We start from the raw sequence: 23465 nt of genomic DNA, 5'->3' as shown, positions 1-23465 counted from the left end.
CGCCTGGGTCGGCACCAGCCAGCAGAGGCGGTGGCGGAGCCGTGTGCCGCTCGGGGCTGACCAGCACAGGTAGGGGGAAAGTGTAGCTGAGCCCCTGCTGCTCCAGCTTGGCTCATCCTGTCCCGAGTGGCACATGGCTACTCCTCTTCCCACACCCACCGTGTCGGCAACGTCAAGCTGACGTGGTGCGTGTGGGAACCTTGTCCCTTCAGCAGCCATTAGGAAGCTGCCGAGGGGCCGGGAGAGGGACAAGGGGTGGGAGTTTCCTGTTGCAGCACTGCGGGCCACAGAAAAGGGCTTGGTGGGCCGTATGTTGGACAAGCCTGCTCTAAAACTATGTAGGGTAGCCCAAGCTGTTGATTTTTGTCAAGAATTACAGTTGGGTGTATTTTTCTCTAGAGTAAATTTGTTCACTTCTTTCAAACGCTTAGCAACAATATGTATATTTCAGCTACATCTAACTGGTGTGATGGCAGCACAGTATGAGTGGAGAAGCTTTGTCTGAAGATTACAAACTAATATTAAACTTATGTGTCCTATTTCATAGCAGAAATCAAATAAGATGTGCATAGGTAATTATTTTTGAAATTGGAGGGAATTTAACCTGATCAGTTGGCTTCCTTTTGGTAAACAGACCTTTTCCAGTTAATCTTTTCCAAAGTTGAAATTCAGGTTACTGCATGTATTCCATGGAAGATCTTGTCATCTAGTTAGTAAATAATATAGCTATTAAAGTGAACTTGTTTTGCAAATATACTTGCTTCTCTATTACGGATGTAAAAGGTTAAATGGTATAAATATAATTACCATTTAACCATTTAATGTTTACCATTTACCTCCTGGCTCAGTGCTGCCTGTTGGCAGGGGAATGATTTCAACAGGGGCTGCCCAGGAGGTGGCATGGATCCAGACTGCAGCATTGCATGACTGCTGCAGAAGGGAGGTAACTAGTTATCTGGGGGAGTGGAGGCAGGCAAAGTTGGTCGGCAGAGCCAACAGGGCTTAAATAGGAGTGAGCGCAGTGGCAGGTGCCACCACTATGGGTGCACGGATAAAGATTTTCTTAGCTGATACTGATAGCCAGTTATTAACCAGCCATATCAGCTGATACTGAACCAATAACCAGTTTACAGGAATGCAACTGGGCACCGTGGAGAGCAGCTTCCTGCAGGTATGTCTATGCAGGAGAAGGGGCATGGGGTGGGGTGCAGATCGAGGCCCCCACAGTGAGGGAGGGAGTGTGGGGCAGAGCCTGGGGTTCGGAATGGGGGCACTGCCCAACCAGGGCAGTGAATGGGACCTGGGCTGGGGAGCAGGACAGAGCCACGGGCAACTCGTCCAGGTGATCAGTGTCCTGGCACTTAAGAATGGTGGTGGTGCTTAAACTAAAGCTTGTCAAATGAGCTTTAGTTCAAGCACTACCGCCACCATTTTTAAGCATAGGGACACTTTTAAGAGGAGCTGAGTTGGGGGTGGATGTGGGCTACCTGCTGTGGGCTCAAGGCTCTCTGCTCTGCTGCCTTTCCCTGCACCAGCTGCATGCCCCCTGCCCACCTGGCAGCAGAAGATGGGCAGGGGATGTGTGGCTGTGCAGGGCTTCCAAGGGAAAGGCAGCAGAATGGAGATCCCTGAGCCCACAGCAAGCAGCCTGTATCTGCCCCATGCACAAATATGGCGGGGGGCATATGCCCCGCCCCCCATGCCTCTCCTAGGTGGTACACACAGTGGCAGAAAGCTGCCCCCTCTCCCTGCGCCCCTGGATGAGCCACCTGCAGCTCCGTCCTGCTCCCTGCCCTGGGTCCCATTCACTGCCCCCTGGCCTAGCCTCTGCCCCACTCCCCCCCTCACTGTAGGGACCATTATCTGCCCCCTCTCCCATGCCCCTTCCCTCCCCCACAGACTTACCTGCAGGGTGCTGCTCTGCATGCTACCTATCTGCATTCCTGGCCATGTGCATGCATGCAGTTGTGTGCATGCATGTGGAATTTGGGTCCCTGACTAGAAGGCTATTGTGTTTACTAGTGACATTATCAGCTACACTGGCCAAAAAAAGTCAATAGCTGATAATGTTCATTTTCCTTGTATTGGTGCTGATCTGCGGGCGCCCCAAGCCATAAGTGGCATTTGCCTCCTGCCTGCCCACCCCCTGGACTCGGACAGCTGCTAGTCGACAAGGATCTGTGGTGGTTCTCCCTGCCCGGTGGTGTATGGCAGATGGATGTACTGCACAATATTGTGCCCAAGGCCATCCACCTGTGGGCTGAGTGCCCTCTGCTAGGAGCTGCATCACTGGGGCAAGCTCTCAGCCGAGTGGGAGGAGTATAGTGCTGGCTCAGCTGCTGGCTGCATCTGGACAGGGAAGGGTTGCTTTTTGATCAAATTGGGAGTCTTATGGATGTTTTGTTCAGTATTTTTGTGTTTAGGATGTGCTTGTTTGTGGAGACGTTCTTTCCCTTTGGAAAGGTGAATCTTGAATGGGTAGGAACATGTTAAAATTGTTGATATGTTTCTGGTGAAATAATCCTGAAATTTGTGGTATTAAAATCCTTGAATGTCTTCCTGTCATTGCTATGGTTTTGGTTCCAGGGGCATTAATTGCAACAGTGTTACGCGCTGATATAGTTACATAGGGCCTTTGTTCATTTGGTTTGTTTTTGTTTTCTCCATAGTGTGAATATCAAAAGTGTCCCTGGACAGTCAGATAGGTTTGGAGGCACAGTTTTGTTCTCTCCCTTAATCATGCGAATCCTCTTTACTGTGCATTCCTTCCTTTATTAAATCTCAGATGAGCAATAGGTTCCTTTAGTGGATTTTCTTCCTAGTGCAGCCTTCTCTGTTGAGAGGCTTTGCAGTCTGGCTTGGGGGAACTGCAATGATGCAGCTCCCCAGGCTTCTTCCTCAATATCTGGATGTGCATTTTGTTCACAGGACTCTCTGAAGGCTTTCTGTAGGACTTCTTGCTGTTTTTTTTATCACTCCCTATGTTTTGATACCTGACTGGTTAGGAGGAAGGCCCTAAAGTCAGAATTTTAGGAGTGTGGGACTCTCTAAAGGCTGATTTGCAGTACATCATGTAGTTTCAGTGGAGCTTTTGTGGTAACCTTTAAGGATTCCTATTCTTGCATTCAGCTCCACACAAGTGGATTCCCTCCTTCCCCCTCCCCCCATTTTTTTCAGTGTCAACTACATCATTTTTGGGGTCTCTTTCTTGTAGGTACTCCTTTGTTTGCTTCCAAGGATCACTGGGAGAATGGGAACACATTCAACAAAGCAGTAGCAGATCAGTTGCATCATGATCATCTTAATGGAGCCTAAATTATGATTGTTCCTGCACAGACAGATATCTTTCTTGAACCAAGAAAACTGCTAGCCAGTCAGAAACTTAGAGATTTTTAAGCTGGCTTGGTCATATATTCCTCTAATGATTTGTACTTCCCTCCAGTAAATAATGTTTTCTAGATGGGCATGAATTAGGTAGGCCTCATTGGGTATAGAATTAATTTTCCTTGAGATACTTCAATTATAAATGTCCATCCTTTTAAAAGCAATTTTAAAACATAAATCTATTCCTATCACAATTACAAGGTACCTGCCCCTTTGAAAATTCTTCTCCCTTGAAAATGCCTCTTCAAGGGACAAGCCCAGTCTGATTTCTTCAGACATAGATTCATAGATGTTAGGGTCAGAAGAGACCTCAGTAGGTCATCGAGTCCGACCCCCTGCCCTGGGCAGGAAAGAGTACTGGGATCAGACAACCCCAGCTAGCTGCGTGTCCAGTCTCAAGCACCTAGCTGGGCACCTAGCAGTCCTCTCAGTGTGGCATCTTGCAATCCTCCCAATTGTGGATGGGGTCTGAGAGATGTAATAGTTGATTTACTTTTCCTCAGCAGGCCAAATCAGAGTTAGCAGCTGCAAGAGACTTCCCTTTGAGAAATATAACGCTCAAGTAGGACATAATAACGTCACCAATTCTTCTTTAATTTTTAATTTATTTATCCGTGGGATCATAGCATTTAGAGTGGGGTTAGGGGGGCAAAATGGCAGATCTAGCCGTTGGCTGGACTCCATTTGCCAGGAGCTCCTGCCCGCGTGGCTGGGGCTGTTTTCCACGGAGACCCCAGTAGCAGCCATGCTATGATTGCACAAAGCTGGGATTTCCGTGGAGACTGGCCCCAGCAGTGCTGGCAGGGTGCGTGGCAGGCTAAGAAGCTCTTGTGGAGCTGGGCTGGGATCTTTTGGCAGTGACAGCGTGGTCCAGAGCCAGGGCAGAGTTGCAATCTGCAGCTTGCATGCCTTGGACAGGCATGTGCAGACAGTGGATTGCAGCTATGCCCTGGATCCTTGCAGTGGTGACAGCATGGTCTGAAGCCAGGGCACAGCGGTGATCTACTGCCTCCATACCTGTGCCTGGGGCATGCAGGCTGCAGGTTGTTGCTATGCCCTGGCTCTGGACCTTGCTGTCACCACTGCAAGATAGCAGCCTAGATCTGGAGCAGCTCCCTGCCCTGCCGTGCATCCTGCCAGCAGGGGCAGTACTGGAGGGGTTTTGGTGTGCTATAGCCACCCCAAAATTCCCTGTAGCCACCCCTCCCAGCACCACTGCTGCCCTGCACAGGCAGCCGAGCCTGCCCCACTGCCATCCTCAGCGTAGCTCCCCCAACTGGGAAGAGGCTGGTGCTGCTGCTGCTGCCTGCCAGTGCCAGTCTCCACAGAAACCTGGGCCCTTGCTGTCATAGCGGGGTGCTGCTGGGGTCTCCACTGAAACTGGCCCCAGCCATGTGGATAGGGGCTGTTGGGAAATGGAGTCCACTGCTGGCCGGCTTCAGCCCATGAGCCAGACATTGCCTACCCTGATTTAGAGGAAAAACAATAAGATTTGCATACTTAACTATGGACCTTAACATTCCCTTCAAAGCTTAAGAAAATCCAGCTAATTAACACCGCTTTATGAAGTCTGTTCCTGAAACTTAATGTCCTTGACACCTTGTGGGTTGTTTATTTTATCTTCTCTAGACCTCTGTTTCATTTTTCCCACTTGTAGGGCCTCACACATACCCAAGCGGGGGCCTTGGGCTCAGCATGGTGAGCTGCAAAACTTCAAAGGCATTGTCACCTGTATTGTTAGTTGAATACTAGTTATTAAGTTAACTAAATATACTTTTGCCTTTCTCAGGAAGTAAGGTAGATTTTTGCAGAAGTTAAACCATTTGAATGCAGGCAGCAAACTGCTTATATGATTGTTCTAAAACATCTGTAAAATATTAATAGATATATGTGTATGTTTCACATTCTTCACAATAACTTCATGGGTTTAATGTTAGCATATTACTTTATGATTTTTTTCTCAGTTGTGAAGTTGAAACATTCTAAAATTTAAAAATATCCAATGTACTGAACCACTTTTATCAGTGCTTGAGGTACTTGTGGTATGCTTAAGTCATGAAGAGATTGTTTTTGTGATTAAGGGCCTGCAACTATCTCCAGGAAGATGAAACATCACCTGAAGCCAGCAAACAGAACTTTCCTGGGCACTGAAGGAGAGAACCAAAGGAGCTCTTCTGTACCCTACCTCAGTTTAGCAGCATCTGAACATACTTGTTTCAGGAAACATGCTTTGACTGATTAATTTTTTTATGAGAGCATGCATTTGTATGAAACACCTATTGTCATCTTGATTTATTGGTCATTTTGTTTAGTAAAATTTGTTAGACTACCTTGTTATCACCCTTCTGTGCTGCTTGAGTTATAGTCTTTTTTTCACATTTGGCTCCCTCTGCCACTGTGACACAAGATTGTAACTTTCTTTGACTGAAAGTAGGTCAACGTGTGTATATGTGTGTTTCACTTAGAGATGGGACTGAATAAAAGGCTACATAAACATTAATGTGAAACTTCTATTTCCATATCTTGGGATAGGAATTGTAGAGACTCATGTCAAACAAGTTTGCTTAAATGTGTCTGAGTAAGATAAAGGTGTTAAGTTTGGGACAGAATACCTCAGTCTAACATGATCAAGAAATATTTTTTAGACTTCTGAAGGCGGTGCATGAACCATAATGCCGTTTGCTTTTATTAGAATTCTCTACTTCTGAATAAAGTAACTGGAAGTAGCAAAGCTGCCAAATGCCTTTTTTGTTTCACACATCCAATGTTTTCCAGGCATTCACAACAGAGACAACATTGTTTAAATGTTTTATGTGCATGTAATGCTGTGTGGAACTGGTGTTTTTAATGTGTATTTAGAGTATATATTTAGAAATCAGGTGTTGTCTACAAATGCCTGGCCCTTTCTGAACCAGTCTCTATGCATGCCTGTGCATGTGTGGGGAGGCTGCTCTGACCTGCTGTTAATTACAGCATGTTGCTGTGGACCTGATTAATCAAGTCTGCTAGAGCGTGCTAATTAGTGCATTCCAGCCAGCCTCTCTGTCTTGTGTATCAGCATCCCTATGCTTCAAAATAGGGGGGGGACCTTCTGTAAAAGAGGGGGGGGGGGGGGGCCTTTAACTAAAGCTTGTTTGACAAGCTTTAGTTAAAGTGCCCCCACAACCATTTTGAAGTGCGGGAATGTTGATGCACAAGATGCTGCGGGCACTTGAATTAGAGTGGCTCTGGGAGCCACTTCAATAAATGCCCCCTCTACTCCCCTCCCTCAGCACGTGTAAAAATGCCCTAAAGTGCTGCTCTGCTGAACTTTCGGCATGTCTTCAGACTAACACGGCTAATTATCTCTGTACTCCTGGAAAGCAGAGACTGAAGTTTTTAATTTCTAAAGTGAGGAATTTTCTACACTACCATAATTTTCCCTCTTTACTTGCATATGCTACTGCCATTTATTATAGTACAACACAGTCTTGCCACATGGGATATTAATTTGTTCAATTCTGATTTTGATTATTATAGCCAAATCAATAAATTGTATATCTCACATGTGGCTAAAACCAATCTCAACTTTGTAAGGATAGTAAATTCTGTTAAGCATTTTATGCTAAGGTACGTCATAGTCTGGTTTTAAATCCAGACGGTATAATTTTCATCTAATTTGCATAACATATGTCCTATGATTTCTTTTATACCTGAATCAAATCCTTAACTTCTATCCATCACTTTTTTATGAGCTGTTTCAGTGCTTAATTGCAACTTGTTTCTGGTCTAGTTTTCTTTTTCAGCCATCAGTTCTGAGGCCTTTTCTGCTAGATTATACAGTGGTCTTGTCCAAAATCTCTTACCCAGGTAGGTACTTTGTGGGCTGTAATGAAGCTACAATAAAACATTGTGTTTGTTAGTCAAAGTAAATTAAACTTCCCGTCTCTTACTGTAAATTTAGGTTTATCAGATTCCTGGTTGTTGTAGTTGCCTCCTGAAATTTTTTCGTCTTTCAATTTGATAGGAAATTGAAGCACAGAACAACTATAATAATTTGGCCAAACTCAACATGTCTGTGGCAGACCTGATCCTTTCAGAAACTGTGACATTTTTTACTTGTGCTCCAGAAAAAAAATAAAAAAAATCTATCCTGCAAAGATGGGGGAGGGAGGTAGTTGTTTTCAGTATGTTCCTTATAGGTAAACAGCAACTGATCTATGTAAAGTCCTTGGACTTGGGAAACTGAGCTACTGCCAATAATGTGTTTCACCCCCTAGATTAGGGGTCGGCAACCTTTTAAAGGCTGCTGGCCAGATTGACCCAGGTCAGAGTTGGGCCAGCAGGTAAGCAGGCCAGTTCAAAGACCCAACCACTAAGGAAGAACAGTGTTGGGGCAGTGGGAAGTGGCAGTAGTGGGCACTTCCCTTATCCTTTCCCTGTGCCCACTGCCACCACTTTTCCTCATGCTGGCATGGGGAAAGCAAGTACTGCTGAAGTCCTGTGTCCACAGGCTATAGGTTGCCAACTGCTAGACAAATATTGGAAATGATCTAATTTTTAGGTTATAATGAACACAACTATTTGTCTTCAGGAAGTACAGTGGGGCTTGTTGGTGCCAATTTTGTATTTAACATACACTGGTGCTTTCCTAGGGATATTCATTAAAATATGTTGCACTTTGAAGTCCGTAGTGCATTCTTTCTGTTTGTAGATTTAGGTCTGTTCCACCACCAACAGTGCAGGGGAAAATTAATGTTTATAAATGCTAAACTTCAGTTGAGTAAGGCTTACCTGAGGATTACATTTCTTGTACTTGAAAGAGAGAGATTCTGCATGGCAGCTAATGCTAAGTATTTAAAAGATGTGCATCCCCAGGTGCTACGGACAGTATACTTTACATAACTGTGAAAAGGCTTTTCCTTTGAAACCCCACCTTGGTTTTTTTTTTAAATATGAAATCACCAAACGATTTGTAAATATAACTAGGTTCTCCACTTTCAGATCCTCAGTCAGATCAGACCAGCTCTTTCTGTCTAAATTGGAGAAAAAGGTGCACTACAGAAAGGCGTCAACTAGATGCACTAACTTTTTTTCACGGCTTGAAAAAAGAAACCTTCTAAATGGATTGAAAAGCCACATAATTCATCTTTTGAGAGATGAAGTTCTCTTCACAATTTTTCTCAGACAGAAGAAATAAGATTCCCAAGCAGGGTGGGGGATCAGTTTGTGGTCTAGGAAATTTTCTTCCCCAAGGATTTTATAAAAGTTTAAAGGGGAAAAAAAAGGGGTAGAGGAGGAGGGAAGGGGAGTAGACTTTAGCCACTAAACCAGAGGTAAAATAGCTACAGGCAAATACTTTTTCCAGATATCAAAGAGAGAGAGCTCGTAGGCAGTACAATAACAGAAAATGTAATAAAAGGAGAATAAGGTGAACACAATTAATTTAGCCCTAGTTTGTACTAAAACAAGAATTTGCCAGTATAGCAGTTTCTGCCAGGGAAGGAATGCTTTTATGATATGTATTGCTCAGTGGTTCTCAACCTTTTTAGACTCAAGGCACCCTTCAGAAAATGCCAGCTATTAGCTTTCACTTGTTTGTTGAGTATGGAAGCATAATAGAACGGTTTTGCTATTTCATAACTCTGACCACAACAACTCAGAATGTTTTTGATACTGTAGATTTCTATTTGAAAATTTTGGGTGTATCTTATGAATCATGTAGGTGTTTGTGCACCTAATACTATGTGACACCCGGTGGCACCCTTAAAAGGATATGGCACCCTTGTGTGCCACAGGACCCAGTTGAAAATCTCTGTTATCCCATGTCAGTTCCCTGAACAAAAATAGCTATGAATAGTTAAAGTACTTCTTGCTAGTATAATTATGTCTATATTAGGGCTTTTGCCTGCATAAAATTGTAAGACTAAAATGGTACTCCCAGCTGACATTACTGTATTAACAGAAATTTTTGGTGTCGCCCAGTCTTTAGAAACATGGGAAAAATGCAAGGGACAAAGTAAAAAGGAATTCTTTAATATGTGTTGGAGTCTTCATCCACGCTTCTAAATGTTAACTGGTGTGAGTTTCATGCAATACTATTGAACTTGTGATGCACAGAATAGCGGTGCCTGTCTTTGCCCATTTCCTCCTTCCCCCAAAGTTTCTCAAACATTGAGCAAGAAACTTCATTACCATAAAGAAAACAATGGATTTACCCTTAAGAAAACCCTTAAGGGATGTGCTTTTATCTTTACATTTTGTTTATAAGCTGCACAGGTTAGGGAAAGTTGTCCTTTGAACAGTGCCAGTTATTCTGGTGGTCATGGTCCATAATTAAGGTCCCCAAGTACAATGCATTGCAAGTAATTAATAGCAATTCCACTGCATCTGCTACACTATAGAGCTTCTGCTTGAAACTTTCCCATTTCACATGTCTAGTTTCCAGCAACAAATATGAAGCCTATTAAAATGGGATTTTGCAGGCCATCTTTTCCCTTCCATCCTAATGGTGTTCTAGATGGTAGCTAGGAGGAATGTTTACTTGTTGGCAATGATAGCATTTCATGAGGAATATTTTGACTTTGCAGAAGCCACATTAAAAATAATGTAATACATTTTTTTCAGAAGTTAAGATTTGTGTCCATGTTAATATTTATAATTGTTTTTAATATCATGTATGTTTAAACCAATGCTACTGACTGATGCAGAAAACTGTGAGCGCTTGTTTTGGTTTGAGTGGATTAATTTAATTTAGTTTATTGGTTTAAGATTAGCGATTTTGGACCAAGTGTACTGGCCTTTGGGACATATTACAAGATGCATCTATTTTGCATAAATCTATTTATACTCTTAACAGCTGTATTAAAAGAAAATTACTAAGATTTCAGAGTTGATTACTCAAGGTCTTGTCAACCTGAATAATTTATTTATAAAGGATGTGAATTATGACATGGCAACTGTATGAGTACACTTTTCAATAATGTTCTTCTAACATCGTTTTTGGCTTGTGTGTGTCCAACAAAGTAAGCTGAAAAAACTGTTCATAACTGTCGTCATACTAATGCTCTTACCGGTTATTAACAGGGCTGGTACCTTTAGATGCACTTCATGGATCTCTGTCAGTTGAGCTAATAGAGTTTTTGATAACCTGTCGTTGCCATCATCCTCACTGAGCCACCACTAAGGAGTGACAAACACATTCCTTGCTAGTGACACCAGAGGAACAGTAAGACTTTATCTTGGGTTCTGTTCCAGGCTCTTGGAATGTAGTTCACATAAACCCTCCTGTCCACTTCTTCCCCACCTTGGTTCCTTCTGCCCTACTACTTCTAACCTGTTCTCATCCTTCCTCGTGTCAGGCTCCACTTCACTGTACCTCTAGGCTTCTCATCTGAATCTCCTTGCCCAAATTCCTCGAATCTCCCCTTCCTGGCTTTTTGCTTGAATCTGTGTCTTCAGTTTGTCCCCCAAAAAGCAGCCTGTAGCAGACTGACAATACTTAAGTTCTGCAGCTCAAATGATAAGTAACTCAGAACAAGATCTCACGGTAAAGGTTAAGCAACCTCAGAATGTGGTGCTATAGCTATTAGGGGTGCACTGATAGAGATTTTTCGGGCCGATACCGATAGACAATTTTTAAGGAGCCATATTGGCCGATACCAATAGGACAGGCGCTGCACAGATGGGGTAGGGCACAGGACAAAGCCACGAGTGGCTTATTTGGGGGACGTGGGTGGGGTGGCAGGTCCCGCTGCTATGTGCACCCTGGGGGAAGCACGGGGAGGGTGAGCGTGTGCCCCCAGATCTGCATGTGGGGTGAGGGTGGGCTGCCACTGTGGGCTGGGGCTGGGGTTGCACTGGGCTCTTCCCAGTGGGGGGGGGCTGGACTGCACCTGGGGTGGGCAGCGGTGGTGCTGGGAGGGGCAGGGGGTGCTGCAGTCGCCCCAAAATTTGCCATAGCTCGCGCAGCCCTGGCCCAGCCCCCACCAGGAAGAGCCGGACGTAGCCCCAGCCTGCAACGGCAGCCCACCCTGCTCTGCGCACAGATCTGGAGGGGGGAGCACATGCCCCCATGAACTCCTGGGGTGCATGCAGCGGCTGGAGCTGCCTGCCAGATGAACTGCTTGCAGCTCTATCCCGTGCCCTGCCCCATCCTGGCTGTGCAGCGCCTTCCTCTGCCCCAGCCCCACTCCCTCCCTCGCTGTGGGCCCCTTGATCTGCCCACCCCTTCACCTACAACAAACTAACCAGCTGGACCCAGCTGCTCTCCACACTGCCATGGTGTGCTCCTGGTCAGCTACACCAGCCAAAAAGGCTGATTGCTGATGCTTTGAGTTTTCCTTATATCAGTGCTAATCCAATATGGAACCGATGTATCAGTGCACCTCTAATAACCGTCTTATCTGTAATAGTACAGGACATACTTTACTCTTGATCTTTGTGCACATAGATTATTGCTACTTGTGCTATGTGTGGATCAAGAGGTATATTATATATAACCTGATCTGTAGACTATAATTAAAAATTATATTTGATCCTCTCAAAAAAGAAAAATGAAGGGAAAGAAAAATCACATACCTGCTTTATATAACATATGCTGAAAATCCGGTGTTTTTTGTTTACTTCTGGTGCATCCTTAAGAGTTTGAACAAGTGTTCATTTCAAACAGTGGCTCAATTCAGCCCTTAATACAGAATTATTACAAACCCCACCATTAGACCAGCTGGTTTTGATTTTCCCTAGGTATCTTTGGTCTTCTCTAAACCAAATCAGGATAGGACACGGCATGTGGATTTCTATTATGCTGAAGGGGCTGGACTAGTTTACCAATCTGCAACTGTGGCACCCCTTTTGAGACTTAGAACCACATCACCTCTGAATGCCCTCTCCATGCATTTAATGGAACTCTCTTGGATCTGCATAATACTACACCTGAGGCTATCAGCTGGCTGCAACAATTTGGACATAAAATTGTGAATGTTTTTCCTTGCTTTGTGATCATTGCATCATTATACACTAAAAAAAAAAAGTGGAAATTTCTAGGAAAGTTCCAATTTTCCACAGCTAGAAATATTTCTTGGAGAGGGAACAGTACAGGTGTCCCAACTCTGGGAAGGGCATGGGAGCAGTGGCTGCTCAACTCCTTCCTTTTCCCCAATCTGGCGACTGGACGGAGACCAGAACCAGAGCAGTCCTCAGTCTGAAGAATTGGCAGAGGTGTTGGCTCACTCTCCTCCTAGACTGGTCCCAAAAGGGAGTAGAGCAGCTATTGTTGCTCCCAGCCTCTTCTTCAGACCAGGGATTCCCTAGTATGGAGAAGGGGTGGGGGCTTTCCTCAGTGTTTTACTCTTCCTGTATGTCAGAAAGGGAGGGCAGTGGAGCAGCAGGTCAGTGCCCCCCCCCTTGCTCCCAGGTCCCCAGACTGGGGAGTCCCTAGTCTGACAAAGCACAAGGAACATTGCCCTACTGCTCTACTACCTGCCCAGACTGGACCAGCAGAGCAAAGTGGTCTGGGGAGTGGAGCAGAGGGAACAGTGGGGTAAACCCCTCGCCTGTTGCCCAGGCTGGGGACTTCTGGTCTGGGGAGTGGGCAAGGAGTGGCAGGCAGCAGCTCTCTTCCCCACCCAGATCAGACTGGGAGGAATTGGGAGCAATGGTGCCATTCTCTCCCCCAATCCCCCCCCCTCCATTCCCCAGACTGGATAGTCACTGGTCTGGGTGAAGCCCAGTAAGTATTGGGGGGGGTTTCCATTCCAGGGAATTACAGACCTGTTAGCCTCACCTCAAGTGTCCAGGCTATGCTATGCCCCTTGCTGTCACCAACCCATGATCCTGGCCCTGGCTGCCTGTTCTGCTCCCAGATGCCCCTCCTTGCGTGCCTGCATTCCCATCCTGTCTGCCTAGCTGAGTGTACCCTGCCCACGGGGGTCCTGGGATGGTCTCCATGGAGACCCTGCCCGCTCCATCCAGCACCCTCATGGGTGGGTTGGGGGGTGGACTGGCAGTGGCCGCTTGGAAGTGTGTCACTTCTGCGGGGTCTGCCAGGAAGCCAAGTCTGGCTGCCATGCCACTCCCACCTTGCCACATGCCTGGGGGTGGTGGGACTGGCTGCATACACCAGGGCCCTGGCTGCCCTCTGTGCCTGGGCTAAGTGGGACCAAGGAACCCACCAGGAGCCAGATAAAATTCCTTGGTCCCATGAATATAGCCCTAGTCTAAAGTGTGATGCAGCCTCTAAAAATGCAAATGTGGTCTTGGGATGCATCAGTAGAAGCACTAGATGCAAGACAAAGGTGGTGATAGTACTTCTCTGATCTGCACTGGTTAGGCTTCACCTATGGTATTGTATGCAGTTTTGGGCTCCACATTTTAAAAAGGGTATGCAGAAGTTGGAGGGGGTCTAGAAGTGGATGATAAAAATGATAGAGATTGGAAGGCAAGTCATGCAAGAAGAGGTCGCAGAACTAGGCATTCAGCTTGTGGAAAAGGTGCTTGAGAAGAGGACACAATGGTAGTCTTCAAATGCTTGAAGGGCTACCATAAAGAAGAGGAAAAACACCTTTCCTTTCTTACTGTACAAAGTAGGATGTAGACTGATGGCTTTAAGTTGCATCAAGGTAGGCTTAAATTTGAATATCAGGAAAAGCGTTTTCATTGTTTAGAACAGTGAGAGTATAATAGATGACTAGGGAAGCTGTGGACTCTCCGGTTGGATAGCCAATGGTCAGGGATGATCTAGGTCAGGGGTCAGCAACCCCCTGGTGTGCATGCCAGAGCGTGGCACATGAAGGCCTTTTGCTTGGTATGCGTGCCTTGGGGCAGATGGCAGGGGAGCTGCAAGGAGACTAATACTTACTGTGGCAGTGCAGTCCCAGCCCCTTCCCCGGCATTCAGCCACTGTGCGTTTACCCACCACCAGCAATGGGCCAGGCTGGGCCTCTGCAGATGCCAGTACAGCTGTTTGCAGCCTGCCAGTTGCCTGCTTTGAAAGCCCCGGGCTCTGTGGCAGGCAGCAGGGGCCTGCCCAGAGCCCAGGTTGGTTGTGGCAGGCAATCAGGAAGCTGAAAGCAGCTGCACTGGGGTCCACAGAGCCAAGATTCGTTGCTGGCAGTGGGTGAATACATGCCTCAAGGTGAACAGTGGGGAAGGGGCCAGGACTGCGCTGCCACAACAAGGAGTTAGCCCCTTGTAGCTTCCCCACCATCTGCCCTTGGCACGCCAATATCTTAAAAGTCAAGTCTGCAGGCGTTTTGGGCATTCTGCTCCAAAACACTTGCTGACCCCTGATCTAGGCATAGCTATGCCTGTGTTCTAGTGTGGGTATTTCCCATGTTTCTGGGTTTTGCTGGGTGCTGCATGGAGCTGGGAGGGAATTTGCCATCCTTATCCTCCCCTGCTCTGCCCCTCCCACATGCTACATATGTCAGGGTTTTTTTGTTTCTTTTTTTTTTTTATTTAAAGCCTTTCTCAGAGGCATTGGGTGTTGGTTGTAGCCAAGCCTTGGGATTTTGCCTGGAGCATGCCAATGTTCTGGAAATTCCTGGCTAGAGGGTCTTGCCCCTCCACTCAGGGTCAGACGATTGCCATATTTGGGGTCAGGAAGGAATTTTATCCACGGTGAGATTGGTATGGACTGTGAGGTTTTTGGCCTCCTCTAGCAGGAGACGTGGCCCTCTTCCTGGGAGAGCAGGATGGTTGCTGTGGTTCTCCTGGTTTACCTATGGCAGGTTAGGGTGTTAAGTCTGGTGCTGTGCCAGGGTTGACTGTAGTTTTGCTAAAGAGGTCTAACAGTGGATTTGTATAGGTTGGTTTGGATAGGGATGATCCTGCCTCAGGCAGTTGGGTGTACTAGATGATCTGTGGAGTTCCCTTCCAATCCTGTTTATCTATGATTCTGTGATTCCTTTCCCATGTCAGTCTGGGAGGGGAATGGTGTAGCATACAGGAGTTCATTCTTGTGAGAGAGTATTTCACAGGGGAGATTTTCTAAATTTCAACCTGGAAGACGTTTCTTTCAGAGGGGGCAGGTTTCCCCTGGGAGAAATTGGATGAAAGCTTGCATGTTTGTAGTTTCTGCCAGGAGAGGGGCGATTCTCCTGTGCGTGGGCAAGAGTGGGCTGCTGCTGTGGACTGGGGCTGGGAGCAGCTCTGGGCCTTTCCTGGTGGTGGGGCTGGGTCGGGGCTACCTTCAGGGTGGGCAGCGGCAGTGCTGGGAGTGGGGTTTATGGGGTGGGCTGCAGCCACCCCAAAATTTGTCGTAATCCCCTTTCCCAGTGTTGCTGCCTTCCCCATGCACAGTCCCAGCCTGCAGTGGCAGCTCGCCCTCACTCCACACACAGATCCGGGGGCATGTGCCCCTTCGTGCCTCCCCCAAGGTGCACCGAGCGGTGGAAACTGTCCCCCCACCTCCCTGTGTCCCCAGACAGACTTCCTGTGGCTCTGTCCCACACTCCGCCACACACTGGCTGGGCAATGCCTGCCCCACCCCCACTCCCTCACTGCGGGGGCCTCAATCTGCTGCCCCCCTCCCCCCACATGCCCCTTCTCCCCCACAGATTTACCAGCTGGATGCTGCTCTTCAAGCTGCCAGGCTGCATATCAGCAGTCAGATTGGTATTGGCCCAAAAAATCTTTCAGTGCACCCCCTAATGTTTGTGTCGGGGACTGATGACGTGGCTTGCAGACTGGATCTGGCCCTTGACACCACAGGGCTTTGCCTGTACCCATGTCCATGTTCATGCTGGGTTTGAGCAGAGGAGATGCACCAGGGCCAGGGAGCTGGCAGTGGTGCCCGTTCTGCTACAGTTTTTCCCTGTGCACCCCCTCTTCCCAGGTTGCAGTAGTAGTGTGGAAGCAGCTTCCAGCTCTCACGCAACGCCCTTCCAGCTGGAAGCTGTACTTGTACTGCTGTTGGGGAGCAGGGAGTCTGGGAGAACTGTAGCAGTACAGGTATAGCTCCCAGCTGTGTGGTTTCAGTCAGGGTGCAGGGAAAGCCCCCCTGCCACCCCTGCACCCCGAAAGCCACCCAGCCTGCATTGGACCAGAGCTGGGTTGTTCTGGCCTCTGGCCTAAAGCTCTGTTTCCAGCTGTTCTATTGGTAACAGGTAAGGTTTTTGATGCTCTCTGCATTTGTTGTAAATGTAATGTGAAGTTAACCTTTTAACTGATGTTAGATTATCCTGCTGCTTAGCTTGAGGAAACTCCTACCAAAATATAAGTAGGATACCGACTGCTTAGAAAATTAGGTAACCAGTATTTACCTGAAAGAGGCTGTTCTATGTCACTTAGAAGTTAATTCTCCAGAGAGCTATTGCTTCAGCATTTGACCACTGATCAGAACAAGAAACCTTATCTTCTTTTTCTAAAATTTGTTTGTGTATACTTAGAAAATTTGCCAGTTAGAATGCTAATACCTATACAGCTAAAATAGAGATGTTGTGGATGTTATGATATCATGTATGTAAAATGAGCAATTGGATATATAACTATTTGAGAGAAGATCACAAGTAATTATTTTTATACAGAAAACAAGCAGATATTTTCATAAATTTATTAACATCTGTAGCCACGTAGGTGAGGAACATCTAGTGAAGTAAAAGTAGTGAAGATATGGGTAATGGATTTAATATGTAGAAAGTAAGAAAAACAATTGGAATACTAAACAGCAAGAAGACAGTGGATTAGGAAGAGACCAGATGTGGCAGTGAAGTGCTAAAGTTTAACTGCGATTTCGAGTGAGAGGGGTAAGGTAGTTTAAGAGGTAGGTAAAGGAAGGATTTCAGTACATATACCTACATTTCACTTTCCTAGATACAGCTAGAAACTTCCCTAACTTGCAGTGAGACGAAGCAATTTCACGACCAAGTCAGTGCACAGAGCTGATTTTGCAGGCATTTCACAGTGGCTCCTTCCCTTGGTGCTGATTGGCCAACAGGCCCCAGGGAAGGAGGGATTTTGGGGCAGCCACCATCTTGACTGCTGGCTGCCCTTTGAGCAGCCTTGCCCCTTCAGTGCTGATTGGCAGAGAGGCACAAGGGGGCTACTGTCCTTCTTGTTGCCCTGGCAGCCAGCGCCTTCCCCTCCCAGGTGGTCTGCGAGGCTGGGCTTCAGTGGCACCAAGGACTGCTGGCTCCTACTGGGGAAGCTAATATTTTATTTTTATTAAGTTTATTATTATATTTATTTATTATTTAGCTTTATTTTCTAGGAGCTTGTGGCCAATGCCATTTTTTGCAGAGATCACTGTTTTTCATGGCTTCCATGAAAATCGCAAAACCACGGTTTAAATAGGTCCCTAGATGTAGTCCAAGCTAGTCTTATCTTAATGATAATTATATGTCAAGCAATTATTAATGAAAGTCATTGATTTAAGCCATATACTCCTCACTGGTTTTGGGAACATCTAGTCCAGTCTGTGTTCCATTTCATTTCTAATGTTTTATTGAGCCATATTTGTAATTGCAGGGTTTTCTTTTTCACTGTTAGCTTTCCATTCAGAAAACAGTTGCAGGCTTGGAGTATTTCTGCAAACAGGCTGTTTTCTTTGAGTAAATATATGTAGATTTTTTAAGACATGACTGATTTTTAAATGTTTGGGCAACCCCAAAAAGCATGTGCTTTCTCTTTAATCACATTCTAGTTGTTATAAGTTACGATTTGAAGTTCTTTTTTCCTCAACTCTTATAGAGTTGAAGTGTAGGGTTGGTTTGTACTTGACTTCTATCCATAATGGTGAAGTGTAGTGGCTTGTGCATCTTGGATCTCTGAAACTCAGTCCATGCTTCCTTTTGGGTACTGTGATGATTATACAAAAAAATCTTTGTGGCTGCTTCTGCTTCATATTCATTCCCTCAGTTGGTCCTGCTCCTGGTCTACAGTGGGGTATAGCTGTAGATTTTTATAAAAATGTGGCTTTTGAAGTGCATACTGCTAACTGAGTTTAAAAATCTGTAAGAACTGACTCACCTGGGTTAGTTTCTTCTGTGTACGTCTGTAGAGTCGGACAAGATGCTGGGAGCATATTTGGAATATCAGAAATGCCTACTAGATGAGATGAGGAACTTTGACATTCCCCCTCTCATTTCAGAGTACTTAAAGGTGACTTTAGCCATTCTCTGGTTTGAATTTGTTTTAGTCTTAAATTGAGCGGACCAGTATTGATTGACCTTTTCCTTATACATCCAGGTTTTATGGTATTTAACGGTTAGCTGCTTGGATATTTTAGGTAGTATGTCTGATGTCCTAAAGAAGTCTGTTGGCTGCTGTGTTGTAGAAACTTGCTGTTTTGATTCTTTCGGAAGGAGGAAGGCCTAGAAATCCTCTTTGTTTTTGTGTTGCTTTCATTAGGCGTATCCCAATATTACCATTCAGTTCTGCTCTAACATGCAACTGTATAAATGCCACCCTCTTCTGCAACTGGCCCGTGTCTATATTTAGTTATGTCCGCTTAATTTGAAAATATGTACATTTTATTTTTTTTAAACTTGCAACACCAGTACAACTACAGTATAAGTAGAGTTCAACTTGGTACTTCAGGCTCTCTTCCCCCTCCCCCCCGTGAAGCACTTCTGAATTGTTAGTCATAGTAAAGGTTATTAGGTCCTTAGTTAAAATTTTGTTTGTGTGTTTGGGAGTCCTTTGCAAAACGTTCAGGTGCTACTTTTTTTTAAGGGAAAAAATCAGTCCCAGCAGTTATCCTATAACGGGGAGCAACTGTGCTGCAGTAACCCAAAATGTTTGCATTGCAATGGAGTGTTTAGGAGGGAGGAGGTCCTCCGCTGAAGAACAAACGTAAGTTTTACAGCAGCTGATACCTTCTAATTGTTATATCCGCGTGAGACTGTATGGGTAAGACAAGGGTGGGCAAACTTGTGGTAGGCATGCTACAAGTTAAACCTCTGCCCCTTTCCCAAGTGCTGCTCTGCTGACTCCCTGACTCCCACTCCTCTGAGATGTATCTGATAGAGGGCACTTGAATAGAGACAGAGAGGCTAAAGCATCTAACCATGGAGAGTGGAGCTGAGGCAGGACACTGCTGAGAGAGAAATGTCAGCGCTGCAGTTTTATGGAGAGTGAGGATACAAAGCCTGAATTGCATGCTGCGTGCAGAGCCAGGAAAGGTTAACCTGACTCTTGGCAGTGACACCTGACACCCGTCTAGCAGTATCCTGCCTTTTTTCTTCTCCATGGCTGGAGGTGTCAGCCCTCGTGCCCCCATTTTGGTGCCTCCCTTTTACTGAGTGCTTGTGTGCTACACACAGCTTCTGCCTGTGCTGTTTGTCATATGTATGACACAGTTTGGCCACCCCAGGGTAAAAGTTGGCCAAATGGTTCTAACTTTTTGACCCTGAATGAAGCAGGGTTAAAGTTGGAGCAGTTTTCCTACACTTGAATAGCTACATAATTAATAGCTTGCATTGTATTACTATCAAAGGATACCCATTCAGTTAAGTCTGTCTATACACTTTGTAGGGAGATTTTCTTAAGTGTTGAAAATCCAAGCAGAATTCTGGAATTTGATATTTGTCATGTGAAATTAAGTCTTGAAGTTGGTTAATTCTGTTTATTATTATTCTAGTAATTGCTCTTCCAACTTCAAAGGGACACTAATCATTTGTATCATAAAACATTTTCTGTCTTACAGAAAATATTTGAGAATTTTAAAAATCTAACTATTCAGAGTTAATATAGTTTATCCAATATGAGAAACTTGCAAATGGAAAGGAATGAAAATTATTAAAGATTCACTCTCTGGTTCTGAATACTGCATTGCTCAGTTTGCTGATATTAGTGGAGATTGTTTTGGGCTGGGGGTTAAGTGTTTTCCTCTTAAGACCATTTACAAATCTTAGAAAATTAAAACAATTATGCTCTTCAACCTGGTAATTAAGACTGTAAATGTACACAGCAATTATGGGGTTTTCTTGTCTTTAAAAGCATGCATGAAACTTGGAGTGTTTATAGCTATGCTCTGGGAGTGGTGGTGGTGGGGCACTATAATTAGAGCAGTACCGAGAGCTGCTCTACTTAAAGCACCTGGAGCATCACATGTATCAGCATCCCTGCACTGAAAAATGGTGGCAGGTGTGCTTTAATTAAAGCTTGTTGAACAAGCTTTGGATAAAGTGCCCTCAATGCCATTTTTCAGCATGGGGACACTGATACACATGATGCTGGAGTCTGCTGGAGCATTGTAATTGTCATGCTTTAGCAGACTCTATCAGTGTCATTACAGTGCATCAGAGCAGCCTTGCTACATGTGTACAGGCAGTCCTCGACTTAAGACATTTTGAATTGCAACGAATGGCACCTCCAGCGTTTAAAATTTGACAGCCTGTTTCAGCTTTCTGACGTCAGTTTCAACTTTATGGTGCTTGATCTGACCCCACGCCAGCGAACAAGTTCGCTGTGTTGCCCATCTCCCTGGAGAACATCTGTCCAAGCTTTCTTGGACACTTTCTTTAAGAAAGCAGACAAGACTCCAGAAAAACCTGCAGCCAAAACTCCTGAGAAGACTCCAGCCAAGAACCCTTCAAAAAGTCCAGCAAAGTCACTTCAAATAAGTCCTTCCAAATCAATATGATTGCTATTTACAATATAAATACATTAATGTAGCTATATTATTCATCTGTAATTGATTGAGTACCAAATTCTGGGTTATTTTTGGTGAAAATAGGATATTGGGCTGTTGTTCAGGAACCAATCACCCATTTATAACAATGTTCCTATGGGAAAATCGGTTCCGAGTTACAGCGTTTTGACTTAAGATGTGGTTTTCAGGAACTAATTGTGTGGTAAGTCCTAGGACCACCTGTATAGGTGCCCTTGGCCTCAACCAATTACTCACTTTTCTGTTTTGTACTATGCTTATTTAGGAACATACTTTTATTTTGTTGTCCTTAGAAAAGATGGTAAATGTTGGTTTGTGCTGAGACCAGTTACCACACAGTTTCCTGTCAGATACATGATATTTTACTGAACTAGACTGGAAATTGCGAATTACAGATTTGAGGTCAGTAATTACTGGGTCAAAGTGAGAGTAACAAGTGCCCAAAATCTTTGAACAGATTTACAGACTCTTTCATATATATTGCCCTGTTTATTTGCCAGCCATTTTACCTGTTTTGTAGACTTCTCATTTCCAAACACTTAAAGCAGAATCTTATCTTAATTAAAGCAGTAACCTCATATTTTACCTTTTGTTCTTTGTTGTTTCAGAAACAAGATCGCCATGGCCACAGAAATCGGCTCTCCACCCCGGTTTTTCCATATGCCGAGGTTCCAGCATCAGGCACCTCGGCAGCTGTTTTACAAGAGACCTGATTTTGCACAGCAACAAGCAATGCAGCAACTCACCTTTGATGGGAAGCGGATGAGAAAAGCTGTCAACAGAAAAACCATAGACTATAATCCCTCTGTAATTAAATATTTGGAGGTATGTCCTGTTAGTTTACTGTACTTATGTCTGAATAGTTATTTCCTGAAATGGAGTATTCACATTTCAGATGGCTAGAGAGCAGTTTGAATAATTGAATATTATTCATACTATGCTGTAGTTGCACTCAAGCTTATAAGTGTTGTAATTCAGTGTGGATAAAAGAGAAGTCATTCTGTCTGAATAAAATCACCAGGGGTACATATTTTTAGTAGGCTGCAGAAAACTATATGCTGTTACATAATGGTTTTCTTTGAATTTTTGTTCAGAAAAGAAATAACATGCTGGATTTTGACATTCAAGATGATGTACATTTAGGGTAATGTAAAGAATGTTATCAGTCCGTCAACTTCTGCTTTTTTTATTGGGTGAAGAAAATTTTTTAAAAAATGCGCAACAGAAAAATAATTGTCACTTTTTATTAGGTTGCTTCCATGAGTGAAGAGTATAGTACAGATCATACTACAAGTAGTACCTGAAGCAACTTCATGCAGTCTGTGAAGCTACTTTGAACCAAGTGTTGTTGATGAAATCTTTGCAAGAGGAAATGCTTTCCAAATAATGTAGCAGTCTTAACTTGTAATAAAACTACAAGTTTTTGCTACATTCATGGCTCAAAGGACATATTCTGTGATAAAAAATCTAAATGATTAAAAATAGAAATATGTATTGTGAATGCTGAAAGAAGCTTAATTGCAAAAGTTAAGTTATAACAACTTGGATGTCTTTCATTGTAGACAGCTTACAGTTGCAACTGTGGGAAGGTATTTTAACTGTTATTATTTAAAGCATTCATGGAGGAGCTAATGATATTATAGTAGTGTTCCCATAAGTTTCATTCGACAGACCACAGTTAAAAAAAAAAAAAAAAAAGAACTCCGGCAAAAAGAAAAACAGTTGGTGTAATCTATGTCACCTTTTTACCTGTGCAAAAATGTATTGATCTAGAAATTTGTAGATTTTTTTTTTTTAATTGGATTGCAAACTGTATTTTAGATTAAATATTTTTAAGGTTACTGCATTTTGAAAAAGAGATTACTATACCAGTTTGTAACTTTTAGATCCAGATTTTGTAGCTGTCATTATAGTGTTACATTTTTGTGGAAAGTATTTATTTACATTTTAACTTCAACTTAAGATCATTAATTCACAATCAAAGTTGGATTGAACCTAACTCAAGTTAAGTAGGGTAACCCTTTATTTAGCCAGCCTGTAGATAATGTCCCGTCTAATTATTAGATATGCTGGTGATGGTTGCTTTAGAAATTCTTTTGTATTTATGGGGTTTTTTTTGCCTCCTGGCCTTTGAAGCTCTACCCATCTGAGTACACTGTCTGCTCTCAATATGCTGGCCACAAAAGCATCCCTTTCAGCCAGGTATCACTGGAAGGAGACTCCCTTAAGGCTAGGGGCGGAAATTACACATAAACCAGTATAAATGATCAGAAACTGGTTCAACGCTGTAACACAACAGAAGTTCAGTGCACATAAAACCACTTTCAAAATGGCTGAAACCAGTTTAAGATAAATGGATTTAACCTAAATTAGATAAGTGATACTACATCTATCCAGGTTTATTGAACTTCTGTCCCAGATCCCTTCCAGATTCAAATCAACTCTGTCTCCTAGCATCCCAGGATGTTTTGTACCTCCCCTGCAACACCTC

General features: G+C 44.3%; 1 protein-coding gene across 5 annotated transcripts in view; it reads left to right on the top strand.

Moving 5' to 3' along the window:
• The first annotated feature begins 7163 nt into the window (after positions 1–7163).
• Positions 7164–23465, top strand: part of WDR33 (WD repeat domain 33) — a 98477-nt gene continuing 82175 nt past the window's right edge. For 3 of the 5 annotated variants that reach the window (XM_025209568.1, XM_025209562.1, XM_025209571.1), the window contains exons 1-2: positions 7165–7233; positions 21583–21799. In XM_025209568.1, the coding sequence (XP_025065353.1) occupies positions 21596–21799 (204 nt within the window). In that variant the 5' untranslated portion in view covers positions 7165–7233; positions 21583–21595. Of the gene's footprint in view, positions 7234–21582; positions 21800–23465 lie in introns of all 5 variants that reach the window. The other 2 variants (XM_025209556.1, XM_025209553.1) reach the window with 1 other exon arrangement.

The sequence above is a fragment of the Alligator sinensis genome, unplaced genomic scaffold (assembly GCF_000455745.1).
Source record: "Alligator sinensis unplaced genomic scaffold, ASM45574v1 scaffold237_1, whole genome shotgun sequence".
NCBI classification, from domain to species: Eukaryota; Metazoa; Chordata; order Crocodylia; family Alligatoridae; genus Alligator; species Alligator sinensis.
This window is presented reverse-complemented; position numbering and strand designations above follow the sequence as displayed.